The sequence below is a fragment of the Bufo bufo genome, chromosome 1 (assembly GCF_905171765.1).
Source record: "Bufo bufo chromosome 1, aBufBuf1.1, whole genome shotgun sequence".
Lineage (NCBI taxonomy): Eukaryota > Metazoa > Chordata > Amphibia > Anura > Bufonidae > Bufo > Bufo bufo.
In genome coordinates, this window is record NC_053389.1 from 189,535,723 (window position 1) to 189,557,605 (window position 21,883).

At 46.5% G+C, this 21,883-nt stretch overlaps 1 protein-coding gene across 1 annotated transcript in view; it reads right to left on the bottom strand.

Annotated features, from left to right (window-relative positions):
• Positions 1 to 14,071, bottom strand: part of AP2A1 (adaptor related protein complex 2 subunit alpha 1) — a 52,781-nt gene extending 38,710 nt beyond the window's left edge. Inside the window, 2 exon segments of the mRNA XM_040429617.1 lie at positions 1,080 to 1,148; positions 13,664 to 14,071. Of these exon segments, the coding sequence (XP_040285551.1) occupies positions 1,080 to 1,148; positions 13,664 to 13,730 (136 nt within the window). The 5' untranslated portion in view covers positions 13,731 to 14,071.
• Positions 14,072 to 21,883: the final 7,812 nt, after the last annotated feature.

Below are 21,883 nucleotides of genomic sequence, written 5' to 3' on the forward strand. Positions count from 1 at the left end.
AGGCATCCAGATGCAATGTGTATTTTACTGATTGTTATTCTTCAGTGTGTGTGTGCGTGAAAAACGTATGCAATTCGGACAGGAAGAGTGCAAACACTGAATGCAATGGCATACAAAACCGACTGTGTGGAAAACCACCAGTTTTTTCCTGAACCGATCCCGACACAATCCGTATCGCTCTTGTGAAAGAGGCCGTCCTCCTACTAATATCAGGAGGATTTTCCCAATGCTGAGATCCGAACTGTGCATGCTATGAGGACGTACACTAGCATGGTCAGGGTTTCTCAAAACTGGGGTCACCGATTTCAACAAGAGAGGGGTTGTTTCACTCAGTATGATCAACCATAACATGCAGTATGCTGGATTTAAAAGGGTTGATCAATAGGAGTGAGGGGCCTGCGGACAAAAGCTTAGAATCTGTGAAGAAAAAGGTCGTCAGTGTTTTTTGTGTAAAGGTGGAGTTACACAGGCAGATCACTGGATGAACGAGATACGCACCAGTAACTATGCTATAGGGTGCAAGGAGTGAAGGGAGCAGGCTCTGAGGAATAATGGCGATATAAGGACAGCAGTCAATTTATGAAATGTGATATTTTCAGGCACTCGTAAAACTGTGGAAGTTTGGAATTAATTTGATTGTCTGGGTTATTATATTCCATAGAACTGGTTCAGCACTAGAAAAATATTAGAGACAGGAGTGGAAGGTTCGGACAGAGATGACTGACTGGGGGGGGGGGGGGGGGGGGGTACAGCACGGCAGAGAGCTGGATGGATGAGAGTGGTGGGTTTCATACTAAAGTGAATGAACAACCAGCTTATATATGTGTTCTGCAGAAGGATGAGACTGGTATGGCAATATAATGCTGATAATGATACAGCACAACACTGGAAGCCTCCTCACAGCTCTTTACACCACTTCTGAGGGGCACCTGGACAGCCTTTCCTACTACTGGCATCATACAGTAGGATGGCCTGATGATATATACTGTACAGTGGAGAAACAGTCTGCAGCCGCTGTTCATATACTATACAATACGCAGCACCTGGCACACACAAGACCCACAAGGTTGGTTACTTACCCTTAAATTTGGACCGTATATTGGCCAGCTCCTTATTGATTCTTTTAATTTCTGCTTCTTTGCTCTTACCTGGAGAGAAAAAAAATATATATATGAATATTCAGAAAACCTGATCCAACTGGTGCTCTAAGCCCCAATTCTGCAGAAATCAGCATCTCCATTCTCTATGCTAGTGCCAAAACACAGGGGGAGAATTATCGGAACTGGTGTAAAGGAACCAATCAGATTCCACCTTCCATTTTTCAGAACTCCTAAACCAGTTTTCCTTTACACCAGTTCTGATTAATCTCCTCCTACGGCAAACAATCTAATGGGACACCTTGAATCCAGAGTGGAAAAATCATGGTGTCCAAAGCACGATTGCTCCGGTTTTTCCATAGAAGCAGCTAGATTACCCTCAATTATTTTTTGTAAACATATAAAAACTGTATTTTTTTTTTTTAAATCAGATCATTTTTATTGTAATAAAATACAAAATTTAACATTGTTATAAATATAAGCGTATCATGTCCCATATTCCGACAAACAAAATCAATATCACTGATGATTATGATACAGCAGGCAACCATACAATGACAGTGTAACCGCAACATACCCTTCCCACCCCCCACCCCCACCCCTCCAACTCCCACTTCAGCACTCAAAGGACTTCACCTATTTTATTCAGTTCTAGACCTCCAACGACCCAACAATTTTTCAAATTTTTGCGGACATCCTCTCTTCTTAAACACCATTTTCTCATAAGCTAACATAGTGTTTACTTTCCTCCTAAATTCCTCAATAACTGGAGGGCTTGACTGAATCCAATGTAAGGCAATCAACTTTCTTGCCACATACAATAGTCTACTCGCTACAATTCTGTCTGTCCCCTCTTTCCCAATATCTGCCATAAAAACGGTATTTAACAGGTTGCAGATCAGCCATGGACTCTAAAGGGGCATTTACACGACGAAGAATTGGGCAGATTATCGGGAACGACCATTCGGGCCATGTAAAAGGGACACTGATCACCCCATGAATGAGCGAAACGCTTGTTCATCGTGTGATCCTGTCGTTCATGTAGGCACCACCGATCATGGCTTCTGGGATGTCTAAATAACGATCTGCTGCTCAGAACCCATGATTCTGAATGAGGATGGGGGATCGCAATAGCTACAGTGAAGGAGATCGCTGCATGTAAATGTGCAATCTCCTTCACTGAACGATTCCTTCCCGACAATCGAACGCACAGTCGGCTTAAAATTTCCAGGCGGTGTATGAATGTGGTCGCAGAGGGCAGCTGCCCAGACATTGCCTTATATCAGTGACGGCCGGGCTCCCTACTGAGAAGGCAGAGACGGTGTACTACTGCCTCTTCCTTCTCCATCGCTGTATACACTGCGCTCAATGAGTGTCCTGTAAGCAGTCCAAATAAAGACAAATATATAAAAATAATGGAATAAAGCCCAAAAAAAATCTAATTATTTCAGCAAACACTGTAGTTCTTAATTTCTCCAGTGGTGGCGCTGTAGGAAAAGTGAACACTCGCTGCCAGGCGTCCCCTCAGGTTGCATCCCCTGTGTTTCTCTATAAAGTGGCGTGAGCTCCCATGATTTGGTTTTTCTCTGCGTAGGCATTATGGTCATTTACACTTCCCGATATTCAGGCCTCGTGCACACGGCCGTTGTGCGGCTGTTCTGTGCATTGGGGACTGCAATTTGCGGTCCCCAATGCACGGGCAACGTAAAATAAAATAGAACATGTGCGGAGACACCACAAAAGCACTCTGTGGGGTTCCGTGCCTCCGTTCTGCACCGCAGCTCAGGATTGCAGACCCATTCAAGTGAACGGGTCCGCATCCGTGATATTGCGGACCCATGGTTTGCAGACTGCAACACGGCCATGTGCATGAGGCGTCAGGAACATTATTGCCAACGAGGGCTCATATTGTTAGGCTACTTTCACACCTGCGTTTGGTGCGGATCCGTCTTGTATCTGCACAGACGGATCCGCACCGATAATGCAAACGCTTGTATCCGTTCAGAACGGATCCGTTTGCATTATTCAAAAAAAAAAAAAAAAAAAAAAAAAGTCTAAATCAAAACGGATCCGTCTTGACTTACATTGAAAGTCAATGGGGGACGGATCTGCTTTCAATTGCACCATATTGTGTCAGTGACACAAATAGGCTAGACTGGATAGAAATTAATAAATACCTTTATTGTCACATGAAAAATATCACATCATTAAAACCATATTAAAATAGTTGGTGTTAAGAGCACATACAGGGTAATAATAAGCCCTCGCAGGAGAGAGGAAAAATATTCAAAAACCAAACATCAGTTTAATGTCAGCAGCAGCACAAATGGTTCTAGATTCAATACATAAAGTGCCAAGTGCTTACATAACCATCCACACCGGTCATTATGCAGTAATAAGGTCGCATGCATATACCTAAATAGGTCCGTGTCTCCTGCGTCCCGACGGGATAGTCTTGATGGTACTCCCGATATATGTTTGAGCGCATATTGTGTCAGTGAAAACGGATCCGTCCCCATTGACTTACATTGTAAGTCAGGACAGATCCATTTGGCTCCGCATCTGCGTTTTAGTGTCCGCCTCAAAAGCGCAACTGAGACCAAACGCAGCCAAATTGATGCATTCTGAACGGATCCTTATCCATTTAGAATGCATTGGGGCTGAACTGATGCGTTTTCGGCCGCTTGTGAGATCCCTGAAACGGATCTCACAAGCGGACCCAGAAACGCCAGTGTGAAAGTAGCCTAAGCAATAATCGGCTGCTGCTCGTTCATCAGGTAATGGGATCATTGGTGCGGTCACCTAAATCGTGGTCTCTGCCGGCAGACAATGAGTCAGTATGGGGAAGAGCGATGGCATTAGTGATCACTGCTCCCCATACTGTGGAGGAGATCGCTCCATGTAAATGTGTCTCCTCCACTGATGAGAAGGTGATTGCGGGAAGGAACGCTTCCTTCTCGAGCAGGGTAAAGAGGCCATTTGTAAAAACTCCAGTGAAGAAAGATCTCACTAACCCTTTGTGTGCCAAAACTGAAATCTGTGAACAGAAAGTAACTTGAGTACTCCTGAGTTTCAGGTGAAATTAGTACGTTTTTTATTTGGTTTTATTTTCGGGCAATCAACATGTGTGTCGTTTTGGTCTGGTATACGACCTTTCTCAGACACTTTCTCAATAGAAATATAAGTATAAAGAATGAGAGGGGGCAGTTTTCTGGCACATGTTGTTAAAGGAGTCGGTGTCATGAAGGTCCCACCGGCCTCCTCCACCCCACTTTTTGGAAAAGCGGTGAGAGTGTCAGAGAAACCTAAAACGTCACAAACCAACACTTGTGGCAAAATCTGAGACTTTTCTACTGCAGACAAGAGCTATAATAATTGACCCCTGGAATGTCTAGACCTAGCTTTATACTCCCCTTTGGGAAGGCTGATTTCACATGGTCAGTGTTTGATCAGGGATTTCCATCAGTGACTGACAAAAACACAGAATGGGTGCAAATCTTTCAATTATAACTGATCTCAGTGTAGCCTCCACGTCTACTTTTGACTCACAATCACCAATGGAAATCACTGACCAAACACTGACTCTGTAGGACAGCCTAAGGCCCCTTTCACACGAGCGAGTATTCCGCGCGGATGCGATGCGGGAGGTGAACGCATTGCACCCGCACTGAATACTGACCCATTCATTTCTATGGGGCTGTGCACACGAGCGGTGATTTTCACGCATCACTTTTGCGTTGCGTGAAAATCGCAGCATGCTCCTCTTTGTGCGTTTTTCACGTAACGCAGGCCCCATAGAAATGAATGGGGTTGCGTGAAAATCGCAAGCATCCGCAAGCAAGTGCGGATGCGGTGCGATTTTCACGCACGGTTGCTAGGAGACGATCGGGATGGAGACCCGAACCTTATTATTTTCCCTTATAACATGGTTATAAAAGGGAAAATAATAGCATTCTGAATACAGAATGCTAAGTAAAACAGGGCTGGAGGGGGTTAAAAAAAATAAAAAATCATTTAACTCACCTTAATCCACTTGCTCGCGATGCCGGGCATCTCTGTCTGACTCTTACTGTATAGGACCTGTGGAGAGCATTAACTATAGTTTAAGGACCTGGGATGACGTCACTCCGGTCATCACATGGTACGTCACATGATCTTTTACCATGGTGATTCACCATGGTAAAAGATCATGTGACGTACCATGTGATGACCGGAGTGACGTCATCCCAGGTCCTTAAACTATAGTTAATGCTCTCCACAGGTCCTATACAGTAAAAGAGTCAGATGGAGATGCCCGGCATCGCGAGCAAGTGGATTAAGGTGAGTTAAATGATTTTTTATTTTTTTTAACCCCCTCCAGCCCTGTTTTACTTAGCATTCTGTATTCAGAATGCTATTATTTTCCCTTATAACCATGTTATAAGGGAAAATAATACTATTTACAGAACACCGATCCCAAGCCCGAACTTCTGTGAAGAAGTTAGGGTTTGGGTACCAAACACGCGCGATTTTTCTCACGCGAGTGCAAAACGCATTACAATGTTTTGCACTCGCGCGGAAAAATCGCGGGTGTTCCTGCAACGCACCCGGACATTTTTCCGCAACGCCCGTGTGAAAGAGGCCTAAGTCTCTCAGTAGCGTCCTGTACTTTCTTCCAAGCAGGCTCTCAAATCTCTAATGAGCTTTAGCATCCTAGACAGGACTGCCTGCTTGGGGGCTTTCTGTACAAAGATGCTTGAATTTCTTATTTAGTCGATCCCCACTAAGAGTAAGGCTACATGCACATGACCGTATGTGTTTTGCGGTCCAAAAATTGCGGATCCGAAAAAAAAAAAAGAAAAAGACATCCGTATGCCATCCGTTTTTTTGGCGGATCCATTGTAACAATGCCTAAAACGGACAAGAATATGACATGTTCTATTTTTTTTGCGGGGCTACAGAATGGACATACTGATGCGGACAGCACACCATTTTTGCTGACCCATTGAAATGAATGGGTCAACATCCTATCCGCAAAAAAAAAAAAAAAAAACTGAACGGACACGAAAACAAACAACGCTCGCGTGCATGTAGCCCAAGATGAAGAAAATGTACTACCTAATCAGGCTCCAGGAAATCAAACGTTACATCTCCATAGATATACTGTAGGAATGCAGGTATGGGTGCAACATCACAACGCCAAATTTAAGAGCCAAGGAGGAGAACCCCTCTAACACACGGGTAGGAAGTGCCCACAGGTTCTTTGTCGCAGGCTAGCACACCCGCAGCAGATATGACGCTCAACAAAATGTATGTTTTTCACTTATTCTCAACATATGTGCCCAGTCTTAAAGGGAAGCATTGATCTGGCAGGGGGGGGTAGAAATTTGGTTTAGCCAGATGTGCAATATTAAATACCTCAATTTTCAACCAAATAGCTAAATCGTGCAGGGCAAAGGCATTTTTTGGAGTTCCGGCGACGTACCGGGCTCTCCCCCCAGCAGCGTGTTATGGTAAATAAAAGAGCCCTTGCCCTGCGCGATCCGATGCTAACATCAGGGGGGCTGCCTGGGTAAAATTATGGGTATGTCGGGGTTCAGCTCTTAACCCAGATAACCCCTTTATTGATGAATAGGAAACAAATTCCTGGTTACACAGGGCATTTCTGACACAAATTTTCTGTCGCGGTGTTAGCGGATGTTCACACAGCCATGTTCATACAAGTAAATAGGGCAGTTTCTGCACCAAGTGCTTGGATTTTTTAAATCCTAATTCAGTTTCTGCAACAAATCTGTGCATCTGAGGCAATACAACTCATTGGTACTGGAAAAGTGGAGAATTCACCAGAGATGGCTCCTATCTCCAGAATGGGGTCCTGAGAAGGAGAGCGCACTGCGCATGTGCAACGCCCTCTGCATTCACTACTATGGGACTTCAGAAAATAGCTAAGCAAATGAGAATAGAAAGCACATGGTGCAAGTGCGCCCACCCTTCTCTCACCACTATGGGACTTCTGAAAATAGCTGAGCCAGCGCTTATTGACTTGCTCTCTGTTCACTTCCAGGACCCTCTCCTGTCTCCAGAAGGGGGCCCCTGAGGTGGAACCTACTGCTATCAGACATTTACAGCACATAATATATGCCATAAATGTCCCAGATGTGAACGCCCCTATAACCTGTGTGAGTGATATCTGCTGCGGTCAACTCTAAAACTCTCCGACATGTGCAGCCATGACAAGAAAAGGGAAATGAGGAGAATACAATTGGGGAGAGACACACAATGGCAGGAAATATAAAAACTCACCCCACCCTACAGACTGCGCTACTGAAGCGTGGTGTCCGTATGTCCAGGTAATCGGATGCATACATCGGGAGGATTTCCCAGGGTATCCCTTCTGAAGCATGCCACTGTCGCCCATAGAACACTATTGCACCCCGCGGTATAACTTTGTACAGAGCAGCATAGTGTGCTGCACTATTCTATATGTACGCCGGCTGAACGCTCTGCTCTGCGCACAGGACTCCAGTCACATCTGCTTATACACCGGGAGCTTTCACAGCCATCCTACCTTCCCCTTAAAATGCGGGTTTGCCTGACCGAAATCTGGCGTACTCCATCACAGTCATTGGGGTTCACTGCGCACAGCTTGTGTCCGTTATGGGACAGATCTGGCACTTCCGTTATTTCCGTCGTTCTGCTCCAGTAATGCTCCCTGCACACCTTGCGGACTGGTTCTTCCACGTGGATTTTCATGTGGGGGAAAAAAATCACAGCGTAATACAGTACCAGCAAAGAGTATGAGATTAGAGAAATCCCATGTATACTTGACCTGTAGTGTGGATTTTGAAATTGTGTGATTTTTTTGCGCGGATTTCGCCCTTCGCCAATGCAAGGATGAGATCTGTGCTGCAAGAAACGTGTGGTTTTTTGGGAGGGAACACTTGGAGAGAAAACACATTTATCAAACTGGTGTAAAAGTAGAGCTAGCTTAGTTTTACATAGCAACCAATCCGATTCCACCTCCATTTTTCACAGCTCCTTTGGAAAATTAGAGGAGGGATCTGATTGGTTGCTATGGGCAACTAAGCCAGCTCTACTTTACACCAGTTTGATAAATCTCCCCTATAATTTTAAAACCCGCCCCTGCATGCAGGTACCGTCCCAGAGCAGAGCAACGGTAATAAAGATGGAAGATGTGAACGCGGCCTCAGCTGTAGCACGCTTTCTTCATCTCTGTCCCTCCCATGCCACGCACTATTGACTCCAATGGGAAACTCAGCCCTATTGTATACAGCTTCGTACAATCTCTGTACAGAGCTGCAATATGGCTCCCATAGAGAGGTACGGCCCATTTGCGTACTTCCATACAGAATCCAATAGAAAATACACCTCAGCATGTTCCGATGGGAGTATTCTTCCTAACAAGCATTGCTTGGAACATAACATACAGCACCCAACATGGCATGATACCTCAGCACACGGGGGCCAATAAGATTCAGATGTGTGCATGGGGCCTTAAAGGAAATGTGTCTGCCAGTTTAAACCAGATAGTAATAAGTCTCCTTTTTTTCTAATCTGATTTTATTTTTTGATTGCAGATTTATGTATTCTATTCCCTGAACATGAATATGGGGGGCGGCCATCTTGCCCGAGCTGTTCTTAACAGCATTAAGACACAATGTTCAGGAGAGGACCTCATTGACTTCTATGGGAGACTTTTCTAGGCATGTTCTGTGACCTGTGCAGAGGTCAGGAGGGAGAAGATAAGCTGTGATATCACCTACTGTGAATGGTGGATCCTGTCTTATCTATACGATATTACAGGCAGGATTAGAAAGACAGATAAGCAGATAACTGCAGTAATGTGATCTGTACAGACCAAGAAGTTGCGCTTATTAGGCCCCTTGCAGACGAGCGTGTCCGGATTAGGTCCGGATGCGTTCAGTGAAAAATAAGCGATTTCGTAAGCAAGTTCAGTCAGTTTTGTTTGCGATCGCGTTCAGTATTTCAGTTTTTATCATGCGGGTGCAATGCGTTTTGATGCGTTTTTCACGAGCGTGACGAGACTGTTAGCAACCATCAGTGAAAAGTGCATTACATCTGTACTTGCTTGCGGATGAGATTTTCACGCAGCCGCATTCACTTCTAAAGGGCCAACGTTGCGTGAAAATCGCAGACTATAGAACATGCTGAGATTTTCACGCAACGCACAAGTGATGCGTGAAAACCAACGCTCATGTATAGTGTTGAGCGAACTTGTGTTTTAAGTTCTGCGTCCAAAGTTCGGGTTATTGAAGAATCCCGTTATGGATTCCACTACCACGGAATTTGGAATCCAAAACGGGATTCTTCGATAACCTGAACTTTGGACGCAGAACTTAAAACACAAGTTCTCTCAACACTACTCATGTACACAAACCCATTGAAATGAATGGGTCCGGATTCCGAGCGGGCGCAATGCGTTCGCATTACACCTGCGTGGAATACTCGCTCGTGTGAAAAGGGCCTTAGACATAGTGGCCAGTGCAAAAACTGCAGGATTTTATGCTTGTTGTTTAAATATAGATCTTGACATGGAAAATTCAAAACATAAAAAATTCTTTAAAAGTATGTTAAACATAAAAATGTGATTTTATTACAATAGGTCATTTTCTGATGATACAGTCCCTTCAAAAGGAATGTATTATCAGAAAATGACCTGGGGGAGATTTATCAAACTAGTGTAAAGTAGAACTGGCTTAGTTGCCCATAGCAGCTGTGACACAGTGAGAGGTTTGGTCTGGGAAAACAGGTATTTTCCTCCCAGCATGTGCTGCTGGGCTGATTTACAGCCAGGTGAGGTCACATACAGGACCGGATTTTAAGTTCCGATCCGGGTTTTGGCAGCACCTGGCTGTCCTTAAATAGGCAGCTGGGCTCAGAAGCCATGTCTGTGTGCTTGGATCTGGGAGCCTTGTGTCTGGATGAAGGCTTGCTACCTGTTTGGAGTGAAAACAGGTTGGTGCTGCTATGATCAAGGACTCTGAGGCAGAAATGCCGCATGGTGTGAATTACCACCAACACCGCAAGGTGACTTTTTGCTTGTTTATGACTGCTTGTGTTGTCACTTGCCTAAAGTGTGAATAAAACACCTGAACTTTTTGAGCCAAAGAACTTGTTGTTATCCTGTCTACCAGAGTGAAACCCCACAATCAATCAGATTCCACCTTTAATTTTTGACAGCTCCTTTGGAAAATGAAAGGAGGAATCTTATTAGTTGCTATGGACAACTAAGCCAGTTCTACTTTACACCAGTTTGATATCTTTCCCCCTATTGTTTGAATCAGGGATGCCCAACCTGCAGCCCTCCAGCTGTTCCAAAACTCCCTACATGCCCTTATATCTATAGGCTATCTGGGCATGCTGGGAGTTGTAGTTTTGTAACTGCTGGAGGGCCGCAGGTTGGGCACCTGGTTTAAATCATGTTTTTATGTTAAACAGATCACTTTGGCTGGATACCCGCAGGTTTTCGCGGCGTTCTTTCATGGTTTAGTTGCTGGCAGTCACCAGCCAACAAAAGAAACTGAAGTTCTCTACACACCATGAATTTATGTATGCGACATTACTGGGGGTTGATGGCATTTTTCCCCCCAACTGGTGCTTGATCTAGGTGTGCAGTTTTGGGAGTGGCTGTGCACTTTTCCAACCAGCCGGTCCATCCATTTCAGGGGGACTCCACTGGGTAGGGACTAGGAACCCCACCAATCTGGTAGTTATCACCAGAATACCCCTTTAATTCCCCTGCAGCAGATATGCAGGATCACAATTTCCGCAGTGTGGCTGGGTGCATTATCCTGCTGCAAAAAAGGCCACGGCCATCAGGGAATGGAGGGGTGTATTTGGCCTGTGTCAAAGCAACATCCACATTAATGCCAGGACCACTGCCCAGGGCTTCACACTTTTCACTGGCATGCCTCCTTCCCATAGCACATCCTGGTGCCATCTCCTCCCCAGGGAAGTGACACACTCGCACTTGGCTGTCCACATAATGTGAAAGAAGACGAGATTCACCCCATGTGGCCACCTTCATCCACTGCTCCATGGTCCACAGCTGGCACTAGGATGCACCATAGGAAGAAAGCAAACCAGTGAAGCCAGGGTGATGCTCTGGTCCTGTCATTCATGAGGATCTTACTGTGACACTTACCACCTACCTGGACACCCCCTCATAACCAGGATGGCAGAGGGCTCTTTCAGTAGGACAAGGTGATGTAAAACACTGCAGGAACAGTTGTCAATCTGATCAAGCATCCTTGGGCTGTGCTGGAACAAGTCCGATGCCTGGAGGCCTCACCTCACAACCTTCAGGAGTTAAAGTGACAAGAAAACAAATTCACAATAACTGGGAGACAAATAGTACTTACCTGTGGCCACCAATCTGTCAGTTCCTGAGCTCTTCTTCTGCCATCGTAGGACAACCTGACGCATACTATGTATTTGGTAGCCCAAGACGCGTCCGGCTGTGCTTGGATTGGACTGCTCACAGGAGCAGGGTTGGCCACGGAGGAAGCATCTTAGGCTACTGATGAACAGTGTGCCCGGGTAGTATGAGAAGAGGTGCAGCCATTTTGGATGGCAGAAGAAGAGCCCAAGAATTTGAGAATCTGCAGCTGAAAAGGAGGTCACCATCTAATGCCTCATGCACACGACTATGTATTTTGCGGTCCGCAAAAATACGGATGACGTCCGTGTGCATTCCGTATTTTGCGGAATGGAACAGCTGGCCCCTAATAGAACAGTACTATCCTTGTCCGTAATGCGGACAATAATAGGACATGTTCTATTTTTTTGCGGAGCGGAAATACGGAAACGGAATGCACACTGAGTAACTTCAGTTTTTTTTGCGGACCCATTGAAATGAATGGTTCCGTATACGGTCCGCAAAAACAAAAAACGGAACGGACACTGAAAGAAAACACGTTCGTGTGCATGAGGCCTAAGGGTACTTTCACATTAGCGGCAGCCTTCAGCAGGCTGTTCCAGAGGGTGAACAGCCTGACAGATCCGTGCTGCCGCTAGTGCACGCGTGCCCCCGGACTACCGCTCCGGCCCCATTGACTACAATGGTGGCAGGCCGGAGGTCCTGCCACAGCACAGCAAACATGCCAAGAGGCAGCCTGAATAAAACTACGACATTGTGCAACGGGGTGATCTGGCCAGCAGCGAATGCAGCGGTTTTAATCCGGCCGAATCTCGGCATATTTGCTGGCTAGCAGCTGGATCTCTGCCGGACCCACTTAAAGTCAATAGGGTCCAGCGGACAGGTGCCAGTTACCTATTGGAACAGCCTACCGGAACCTCTGCCGCGGGTGTGAACCTAGCCTAAGTGCTTTATTTGTTCCTCAGTTAATGTGATTTTTTTTTCTCTAAATGGAGAGTCCCTTTAAAAGATCTGCTGCTTCCAGCCACATGGATGAGAAGGGAACTGCAGCCGGCCTCCTTCACGTCAATGGATCACGCTGTAGTTCTGGCAGTAGGTGACTGTGGCGCCGCTGTGCACGGACAGACTGAAAGGGGAGCAGTGATGAATCCACAGCAGCAAAGGGGTCCTAAGGTGCATCCTACTTTATTTCACAAGTATGGCCGGCGTCCACCGATAAAGAAGCTGTAGCCGAAACCTTGAAGTTGAGAGGGAATAGATCTCCAAGTTCACACACGAAGCCTTCTCTTAGTGGTAATAACAGGATTTCCGCACCCCCCTACAGACAAGTATTGAAGTCTACATCTTGCCATCACTATTAGACCGGTGGAGGGTCTACAACAGCTATGCCCACCACCAAAATAAGTTCTCTGTCACTTGGCATGTCTTGTCTCTTTACGAGGACCTCCTCACCCAGCTCGGTGCTGTCCACCCACAGTTACCTGAACGCCGAGATGATTACCCCACGGCACCTGGTCCTGCCATCACAAGTGGTTGGCACAATGTGACTCTAGTTTCTGTGAAACTATAGCTCTCAGCCTTCAGATGGCCGGGCAGCCTGGAAGTTGTAGTTCTACAACAGCTGCAGAGCCACTGGGTGCGGCGTCCACTACATGCCCCACGCCAGCTGTCACTGGATTGTTCCCTTCACACGCCCAGCACCCTGTCATTGCCAATGTATGCCTAGTGCCAGTACACCATGTTTCTACGGCCCAGCCAGTGCCAGCTCATCCTTCAATGTGCCCGATGCTTGTATAGCCAGTGCCAGCTCAATACATCAGAGCTAGTTCACGCCACCCGTCATTGTGCCCAAACTGACCTGACGTATAGAAGCAGGCTACCTGTGCCTAGTGATAAAGTTTACCTGTCATTGTCCCCATTATGCCCACTGCCAGCTCACCCATTAAGGTGCCCACAGCATGCCCTGAGTCAGGAAATTAAAAACTCCTGTTGCATGCCCAGTGGCTGCCATTCCCCCATGGCATGTCCTCCAGCAGCTCCCCCCCCAGGACTGGAGGGCACATGGCCACAGTGACAGGATCTCCCACAGCCCATTCAAACTTCCCCACCTGTGACTGGAAGCTGCCAAATACAGGCCGCAGCCCCCTCCACACCGAGCCCCACTTACAGTTCCTGATGTCCGAGATGAACACGGCCAGTCCCCGCATCCCATCCCCTTTTGACACGGCCGGCATCTTTCCTAGCAGCCGAGCTGAGCAGACCTGGGCGGGGGCTTCTGCTGCTGCACTGTGGGGGAGGCAGGCGGGGGCGCAGACAGCGGCTAATTCACACTATGACACCGGCCGCTTCGCTCCGGGACACGGCCCCGTCTTATTATTACCGACAGAACACAGCGAGGGAATGGAAGAGCTACAGGCTGAGGGGAAAGCAGGGGAACAGCAGGAAATCCGCCGCAGGGGCTTCTCCCGCCTTTCCCAGCCTCCCATTGGACGGTGACGGCAGGAGCATTGTTCTGATTGGACGAGATTCGCGTCCATCAACCAAGCAGCTGAGGGAGGAGAAGCAGGGTGTGTAAGTGGGAAATGACGTCACTTTTGTATAACTTAGAATATTAGCGTACTCGCTCCAGGCTCGAGTCCTATTAGCTGAGGCAGGCTGAGTGGCCAGCTCTTATAGGAGAACACGTCACCAGGAGGAGGGGCTTCTTGACGGCCACGCCCTACAGCTGATGAAGCTGCAGCCAATGACTCAGGGGTGGTCCTGTTTTTATTGGGTTACATTTTTACCTATTTTTTTTTTTTTTAGACAACCCATTAAATATATGTTTTCAAGGCGTCCGCCTGTGCCACCGAGTTAAAAATGATAGGGCGGTAGTTGCCTCTAATTCATGACGTGTTGGGTGACAACCGCAGACATCCCAACCTGCAAAAACTCATTTCAGGGAGGTGCACTTCTCATTTCAGGGAGGTTTTATATTTTTTTTCCTTTTATTACATTTTCCAGACATATGCAGTATCTGCACACTTTGCTCTATGGTGTGGAGGACTGGGCTCATTACCCTGCCCCAAATTATCATATTTATGTATATGATTAAAGGGATTCTGTCACCACCTAGAAGCCCTGTGAGCTAAACATCTGCTCATGTCCAGGCAGCATTCTGATTTCTAAGGTGGCCTTATAAAAGCTATTTGTGGCTTTATTCTGCGGAAAAACAGGATTTACTAACCTGTTAATCATTGAATTAAGGTGCCCAAGCAGGGGAGGTCTGTGGATGCATGGTGCCCGGCCGCACGCATCGCCGTTCGTGCCCAGCGCCGCCTTCTACTCCTCAGTGCCGCCTCTCCCTCCCTCCCCTTCCTCCCGCTTCGAGATCCCGCGCGTGCGCACAGGCTCAGCCTGATGCGCCGTTGCAGACTGCTGGCATCGGCTTCTTCTTGCACTGTGCGCACGCGCCGAGAAGGGGACACTGCTACAGGTTGCCGGAAAGGTTTACTGCGAGTAAACTAGAGATGGGAAGTTCGGATCTTTCACATGAATCGGTTCATTTAAATCAGTTCATTCAAATGAACCGATTCATGAATCGAATCTTCGGTTCATTCGCTGAGCTGACAAGAAGCAAGTGAACCGAAGCTAAGGTTGCGCAATGCGCATGCGCGGATGCTTCCATTCACTTGCTGACTCGCTGAGTCGGCTCTTGGTCTGAGTCAGGAAGTTTATTCTTTAAAACCCTGTGTGTAATTATCTACCCCACTGTAGGAAAAAAACAAGCATCCAGGGGGGGTGAATTTAACACTGGGGTAAATAATATAATTAAAATGGAGGGTTAAATGTGTAAATGTATTTAAAAAAAATACATCTCTCTCAATAGTTCTAGAGCTACTGAATGAGACAGAAGGAGGGATGCCTTTAACATATATATCTCCTTGAGAAGCCAATTTGACCCTAAAGGGTTAATTCAACCTGTAATCTAAACTCTGTCCTGTCACTTCTCTTATCTCTCTGCTATCAGTGAACCTTTCCGGGATATATTGTTTCACATGTGGGTATCTAATAGCGGGAGATCCCTGCAACCATGGTGGTCACTATTACAGCTGTCACGGTGTAGTCACCCAGCTTTCCCTTAGTTGATATGCGCTGACTCGTCAACCACAGCTATACTGCTGCTTAGCCAGGAGGCTGAGATAGTTGTGGTCATATTAGCGGGGTTTTCTGAGTGTTTTATACTGATGATGACCTCTCCTCAGGATAGAAAGTTCAGATAGTAGATGACGGCAGCATATTCTTCCCAAAAATTATTTATTTGTAGTTACTCCATGAAAAAAATGTACAAACAGGCCCATAAAAGAAGCAACGTTTCGACTACGCAGTAGTCCTCCTCAGGATAGGTCATCACTATCTGATCGGTGGGGTCTGACTCCCAGCACCTCCCTCATCTGCTGTTTGAAGAGGTTACAGCGCTGCCCATTGTATACAGGCACTGCTTGGTATTGCAGTTCAGCTCCATTCACTTACATAGGACTGAGCTGCGGCTAGGCCGTGTGATTGGTAAACGTCACTGGCCTAGGAGAAGGCCACTGCGCTCACCGGACCACCTCAGCGTCTTCCAACAGCTGATGAGCGAGGGTGCTGGGAGTCGGACCCCACTGATCAGATACTGACGACCTATCCTGAGGACCGGTCATCAGTACAAAGCAGAAGGAATACTCCAGGCAAAACTGAAACACTGTCATTCCTAGTGCAAAGAAGGCCAAGAGAGAATCCAGGTGCCAAGCACTGCTGCCAACATGAGACGGTGCCCTCAGAGAGTTGTCTGACAACTAACATAGAGGGGAACTGCAGCCATTCAGGTTCATCGCTGAATTTTCTAATCTGTCCTGGAACAAAAATTCTTCTTGGTGGACAATGGTTCCAGCTTTTCCTTTAGATTTTTCTATGTCCATCGTTGTGCGTCCACATCCATCAGTTAATAGGTCCTCTGTTGTGTTCTCATGTAGAATCGGGGACCTATGGGGTTTCCTCCAATGTCTGGAAATGCACAATAGATACAAACCTGCTGATCCTCCCCACCCAGCTGTTAACCCCTTGTAGATAGTGCCACACGCCCTGTGTAGAGAGCGTCACATGCTCTGGACCACGTGTAGAGAGCGTCACATGCTCTGCACTACGTGTAGGGAGCGTCACATGCTCTGCACTACGTGTAGGGAGCGTCACATGCTCTGGACCACGTGTAGGGAGCGTCACATGCTCTGGACCACGTGTAGGGAGCGTCACATGCTCTGGACCACGTGTAGGGAGCGTCACATGCTCTGGACCACGTGTAGGGAGCGTCACATGCTCTGGACCACGTGTAGAGAGCGTCACATGCTCTGGACCACGTGTAGGGAGCGTCACATGCTCTGGACCACGTGTAGGGAGCGTCACATGCTCTGGACCACGTGTAGGGAGCGTCACATGCTCTGGACCATGTAGATGATGGTGCCACATGCTCCATGCCCCCTGTTTATAGTGATACTCATAATTCTGTGCCCCCGTGTAGACAGTGGCACACCTTTTCTGCTTCTTAGAGTGCCAATTGCTCTGTAACGTTCAGTGGAGAAAAAAGGTCACAAAACTAACGCAGGGGTTAAAAAAATGCAGTGCAAGAAATCTCATTATGTGAACTGTCACATGTAGAGCTGGTCGTAGACATGAGATGGAAATGGGCCATCCGACGGACCCCTGATTCGCTACCCACCAGGTCTAGCTGGCAGCATGAGGCCTCATGTTCCAGGACTTATTAAAAGTCTGTGGGTGCCCTAATACCAGTCTGTACCACAGAGCTGCAATAAGCCACGTATATATTTTTATTATTTGGTTTGCCAATCTGTTGTCTGTGCAGAGATTTCTTCTTCTCTGTGATCTTTTTACTACAAAATCACAGCGGGATAAAGTTGTCACCGTGATTTTGTAGTAAAAATATCACAGAGAGACATGGAGCATTATCCATCATGTTACTGTTCCGTGTCCCTGCTGTCCGTAAAGGGGCTTGGCTGTCATTCATGCAGCGGATTCCATGCACAGGATCCGCTCGTGTGAAGGAGCCCTAAGGCATATTGGTACGCCTTAGGCCTCTTTCACACGACCGTATGGCTTTTTCAGTGTTTTGCGGTCCGTCTTAAACTGATCCGTTGTTCCGTTTTTTGTTTCCGTTTTGTTTTTCCTTCCGTTTTTCCATATGGCATATACAGTATACAGTAATTACATAGAAAAAATTGGGCTGGGCATAAAATTTTCAATAGATGGTTCCGCAAAAACGGAACGGATACTGAAGACATACGGATGGATTTCCGTATGTGTTCCGTTTTGTTTTTTTTGCGGACCCATTGACTTGAATAGAGCCACGGAACGTGATTTGTGGGCAATAATAGGACATGTTCTATCTTTCAACGGAACGGAAATACGGAAATGGAATGCATGCAGAGTACATTCCATTTTTTTTGCTTAACCATTGAAATGAATGGTTCCGTATATGGACCGTATACGGAACGCAAAAAACGGCCAGTAAACAAAAAAAAAAAAGCGGTCGTGTGAAAGGGTCCTTAGACTTTAAAATGACCTGAACAGGCGTCTATGACGCTCGTACAGGCGTTACTGCGACCCCTGTGTGTAACAGTGTGTCTTCCATAGTGCCCCCCAAAGTGCCCCAGCCACACTTGGAGCATTTATTTATATTTTTTATTCAATCTTGAATTGAAAAAATAGTAAAGGGTGTACCACTGAATTCTGAAGATGACAGTGTATATACTTCAGTCTTTGTGTTGTGTTTTTTGTGGGCTTTTTTTTTTATTTTTTTTGCTGCTATTGTCACAATTTTAGCATAAAACACAAAAAAGGACCTATATAGTTTCCCCTAAAGATCAAAGAACTTTAGTACTTCAACAACAGAACGGGTGTGTTCACATAGAAATATTGGGAAAATCGGAGATCTTCAGTCTACGTTTTGTGCATACACCCGCAGGTTTATCTCCATTCAATGTGGGCACTGGAACCAGGCCAAGAATGAAGAATCTTGTTCTCCGTGATATGGATTTGAAATCCGTTTAACGAACGGGCAGAAAACACGCCAAAATCCATGGCACAAATGGATTAGGCCTCATGCACACGACCGTATTTTGTTTCCGTGTCCGATCCGTTTTTTTTGCGGATAGGATGCGGACCCATTCATTTCAATGGGTCCGCAAAAAACGCGGACAGCACACCGTGTGCTGTCCGCATCAGTATGTCTGTTCCGTTGCTCCGCAAAAAAAATAGTGCATGTCCTATTTTTTTCTAGTTTGTGGACAAGGATAGGCATTATTACAATGGATCCGCAAAAAAAAACGGATGCCATACGGATCCGCAATTTGCGGACCGCAAAACACATACGGTCGTGTGCATGTAGCCTTAAACATACCCAAATGGTACACTTGGAAGGTTGGTTTTAAGCTCCCAGGACCAAGGAGGCGGCACCTTGCTGTCAGGACACGCTGGGAGTTGTAGTTTTGCAACAGCTGGAGAGGCACAGCCATTGCTTTGTGTGTGAACTAGGTTCAAGCTCTTCTGTAATACCGTGTGCAGCTTGCAGGAGATGCCAGGCTGCCATTACCAGCAGTCTGTATTCTGTCTGGCTGATGATGAACATGGCATTCTCATTATTACACAATCACGATTTATTCGCCGGGCCGTACAGCAGATCGCAGCAGCTGACCTCGTGTGCTCTGGAATTTTGCTGACTTGTGGAAAGTTGCGAGTTCACCAGAAACTTTTAGTAAAATGTTTTCCTGTGATTCAGCAGGATTTCACTTGAAGAACAGTGTGAACATTCAGGGTGTAGCAGATACTTCCGTCAATTTAAAGTTAAAGAGGAGCTGTCCCCTCTCCTGACGTGTGTTTTACTTGCATTCCCCATTTAATAGAAATTCTGGAAAGCCTATTCCTATGACTCTATGTTGTATTATTCCTGTATTATTCCTACTAGAATTTACGGATGAATTACTACTATCAGTTTGCAATGAAAGTCGAGCTGGGTGTCACCAGCTGGGGGCGTGTCCCTGCAGTCTGATGCTGCAGCATTGATTGGATAGTATTGGACTGTGCAAGGACACCCTCCCAACTGGTAACATTCAGCTGGACCTTCATCTAGACAGCAGCACTGGGGTTCAGGCGACTTGTACTCACCAGCATAATTAGGGTGAGGAGGGGGTGGCTTGACAAAGGTTGCATATGTAAAAAGGGGCATGATTATGTTTTTGAAAAACGATGACCCACATTTTTAAGAGGTTGAAAATAAGTTTCACTAAGCAAGGAAAAAGAATGCGGAACTGAAATAATTTACTGTATATTAGAAAGTTGCGTAAAATTGTACTCCGAGACATGCAGTCCGTGAGCGGGCCATATGTCTCCGGAGTGGCATACATCGTGCGCACGGGAGCGCACAGCATCATAGGTTACTATAATGCTGTGCGCATAGGGCCGTCCGCCGAACTATTACATGATATTATGAGTGCAGGACAATAGCCCCGCGGGTGGCCCAATGCGCACAGCATCATAGTAACCTATGATGCTGTGCGCCTCCGTGCGCACGATGTATGCCGCTCCTGGACATATGGACCGTATGTCTCGGAAGGCATACGGTCGTGTGCATGAGTCCTTAGGCTACATGCACACGACCGTATGTGTTTTGCCGTCCGCAATTTGCGCATCCGCAAAAAAAAAAAACGTATGCCACCTGGGTTTTTTTTCAGGATCCGTTGTAACAATGCCTAAAACGGACAAGAATAGGACATGTTCTATTTTTTTTGCGGAGCTACGGAACGGACATACTGATGAGGACAGAACACGGTGTACTATCTGCATTTTTTGCGGACCCATTGAAATGAATGGGTCAGCATGCTATCCGCAAAAAAAAACAGAACGGACACGAAAAAACAAACAACGTTCGTGTGCATGTAGCCTTAAACTGTGGATAAACTTGCATAAGTTCGGCGTCCATATGGCTTCAGCATGTGTTTTTATAAAAAAAAAGGCCCCCAAACTGGAAAAAATATTAGTAGCCAAAAACTGCGTGTGTTCTGCATTTGATATTTCCCGTAGGCTTTTCAGCTCACATCTGGTGTTGGAGTTCTTTCAGCAGAAAACGCACGTGCCACAAAAAAAACACAAGAAGTGCTGGAAAATTCCACTAAATACCTAGGTGTGAATCCACCCTAAGAGAGGCTCGTGTGCCTGGAGCGTGCTGGAGTGATCTGATATTGCCACGCGGTGTAGTCGTGTCGTGGTTGCGCAGCTAACTAAACATTGCGGTCTCATTCGTTTAATAAGAGCTAGCTGTGGCCTGTATGGTTGCGCGATCCTTTACCGAAGCTCGTCCTCGTCGCATCCGTCACACAATCATGCCGCGTGGTCGTATCTATATTTTCCTCACTGTTGCTTTAGCTTGTTATAGTTCACAAACTTTAAATCCTGGCATTAAAGGGGTTTTGCCATCTCATACATTGGGGGCATATCACTAGGATATGCCCATAATGTCTGATAGGCAGGGCTGTGGAGTCGGAGTCGAGGAGTCGGAGTCAATTTTGGGTACCTGGAGTCGGAGTCGGCAAAAAATGAACCGACTCCGACTCCTACTAGATTTGAATTGGAATAAAAAAAAAAAAAAGCAAGTTTAAATGTCCCAATTCACAAAACGTTATAATTAATTATCGTATTTTCGCCCTATAAGATGCACCTAGGTTTTTGAGGAGGAAAATAAGAAAATAAATATTTTGAACCAAAAGGTGTGCTTTTGGTGGGTTTTGAACTAATGGTGGTCTGTGGATGGCACTGTTATGGGGGCATCTGTGGATGGCACTGTTATGGGGGCATCTGTGGATGGCACTGTTATGGGGGCATCTGTGGATGGCACTGTTATGGGGGCATCTGTGGATGGCACTGTTATGGGGGCATCTGTGGATGGCACTGTTATGGGGGCATCTGTGGATGGCATTGTTATGGGGGCATATGTGGATGGCACTGTTATGGGGGATCATTGTGGATGGCACTGTTATGGGGGCATCTGTGGATGGCACTGTTATGGGGGCATCTGTGGATGGCACTGTTATGGGGGCATCTGTGGATGGCACTGTTATGGGGGCATCTGTGGATGGCACTGTTATGGGGGGGATCTGTGGATGGCACTGTTATGGGGGCACATGTGGATGGCACTGTTATGGGGGCACATGTGGATGGCACTGTTATGGGGGCACATGTGGATGGCACTGTTATGGGGGCACATGTGGATGGCACTGTTATGGGGGCACATGTGGATGGCACTGTTATAGGGGCATCTGTGGATGGCACTGTTATGGGGGCATCTGTGGATGGCACTGTT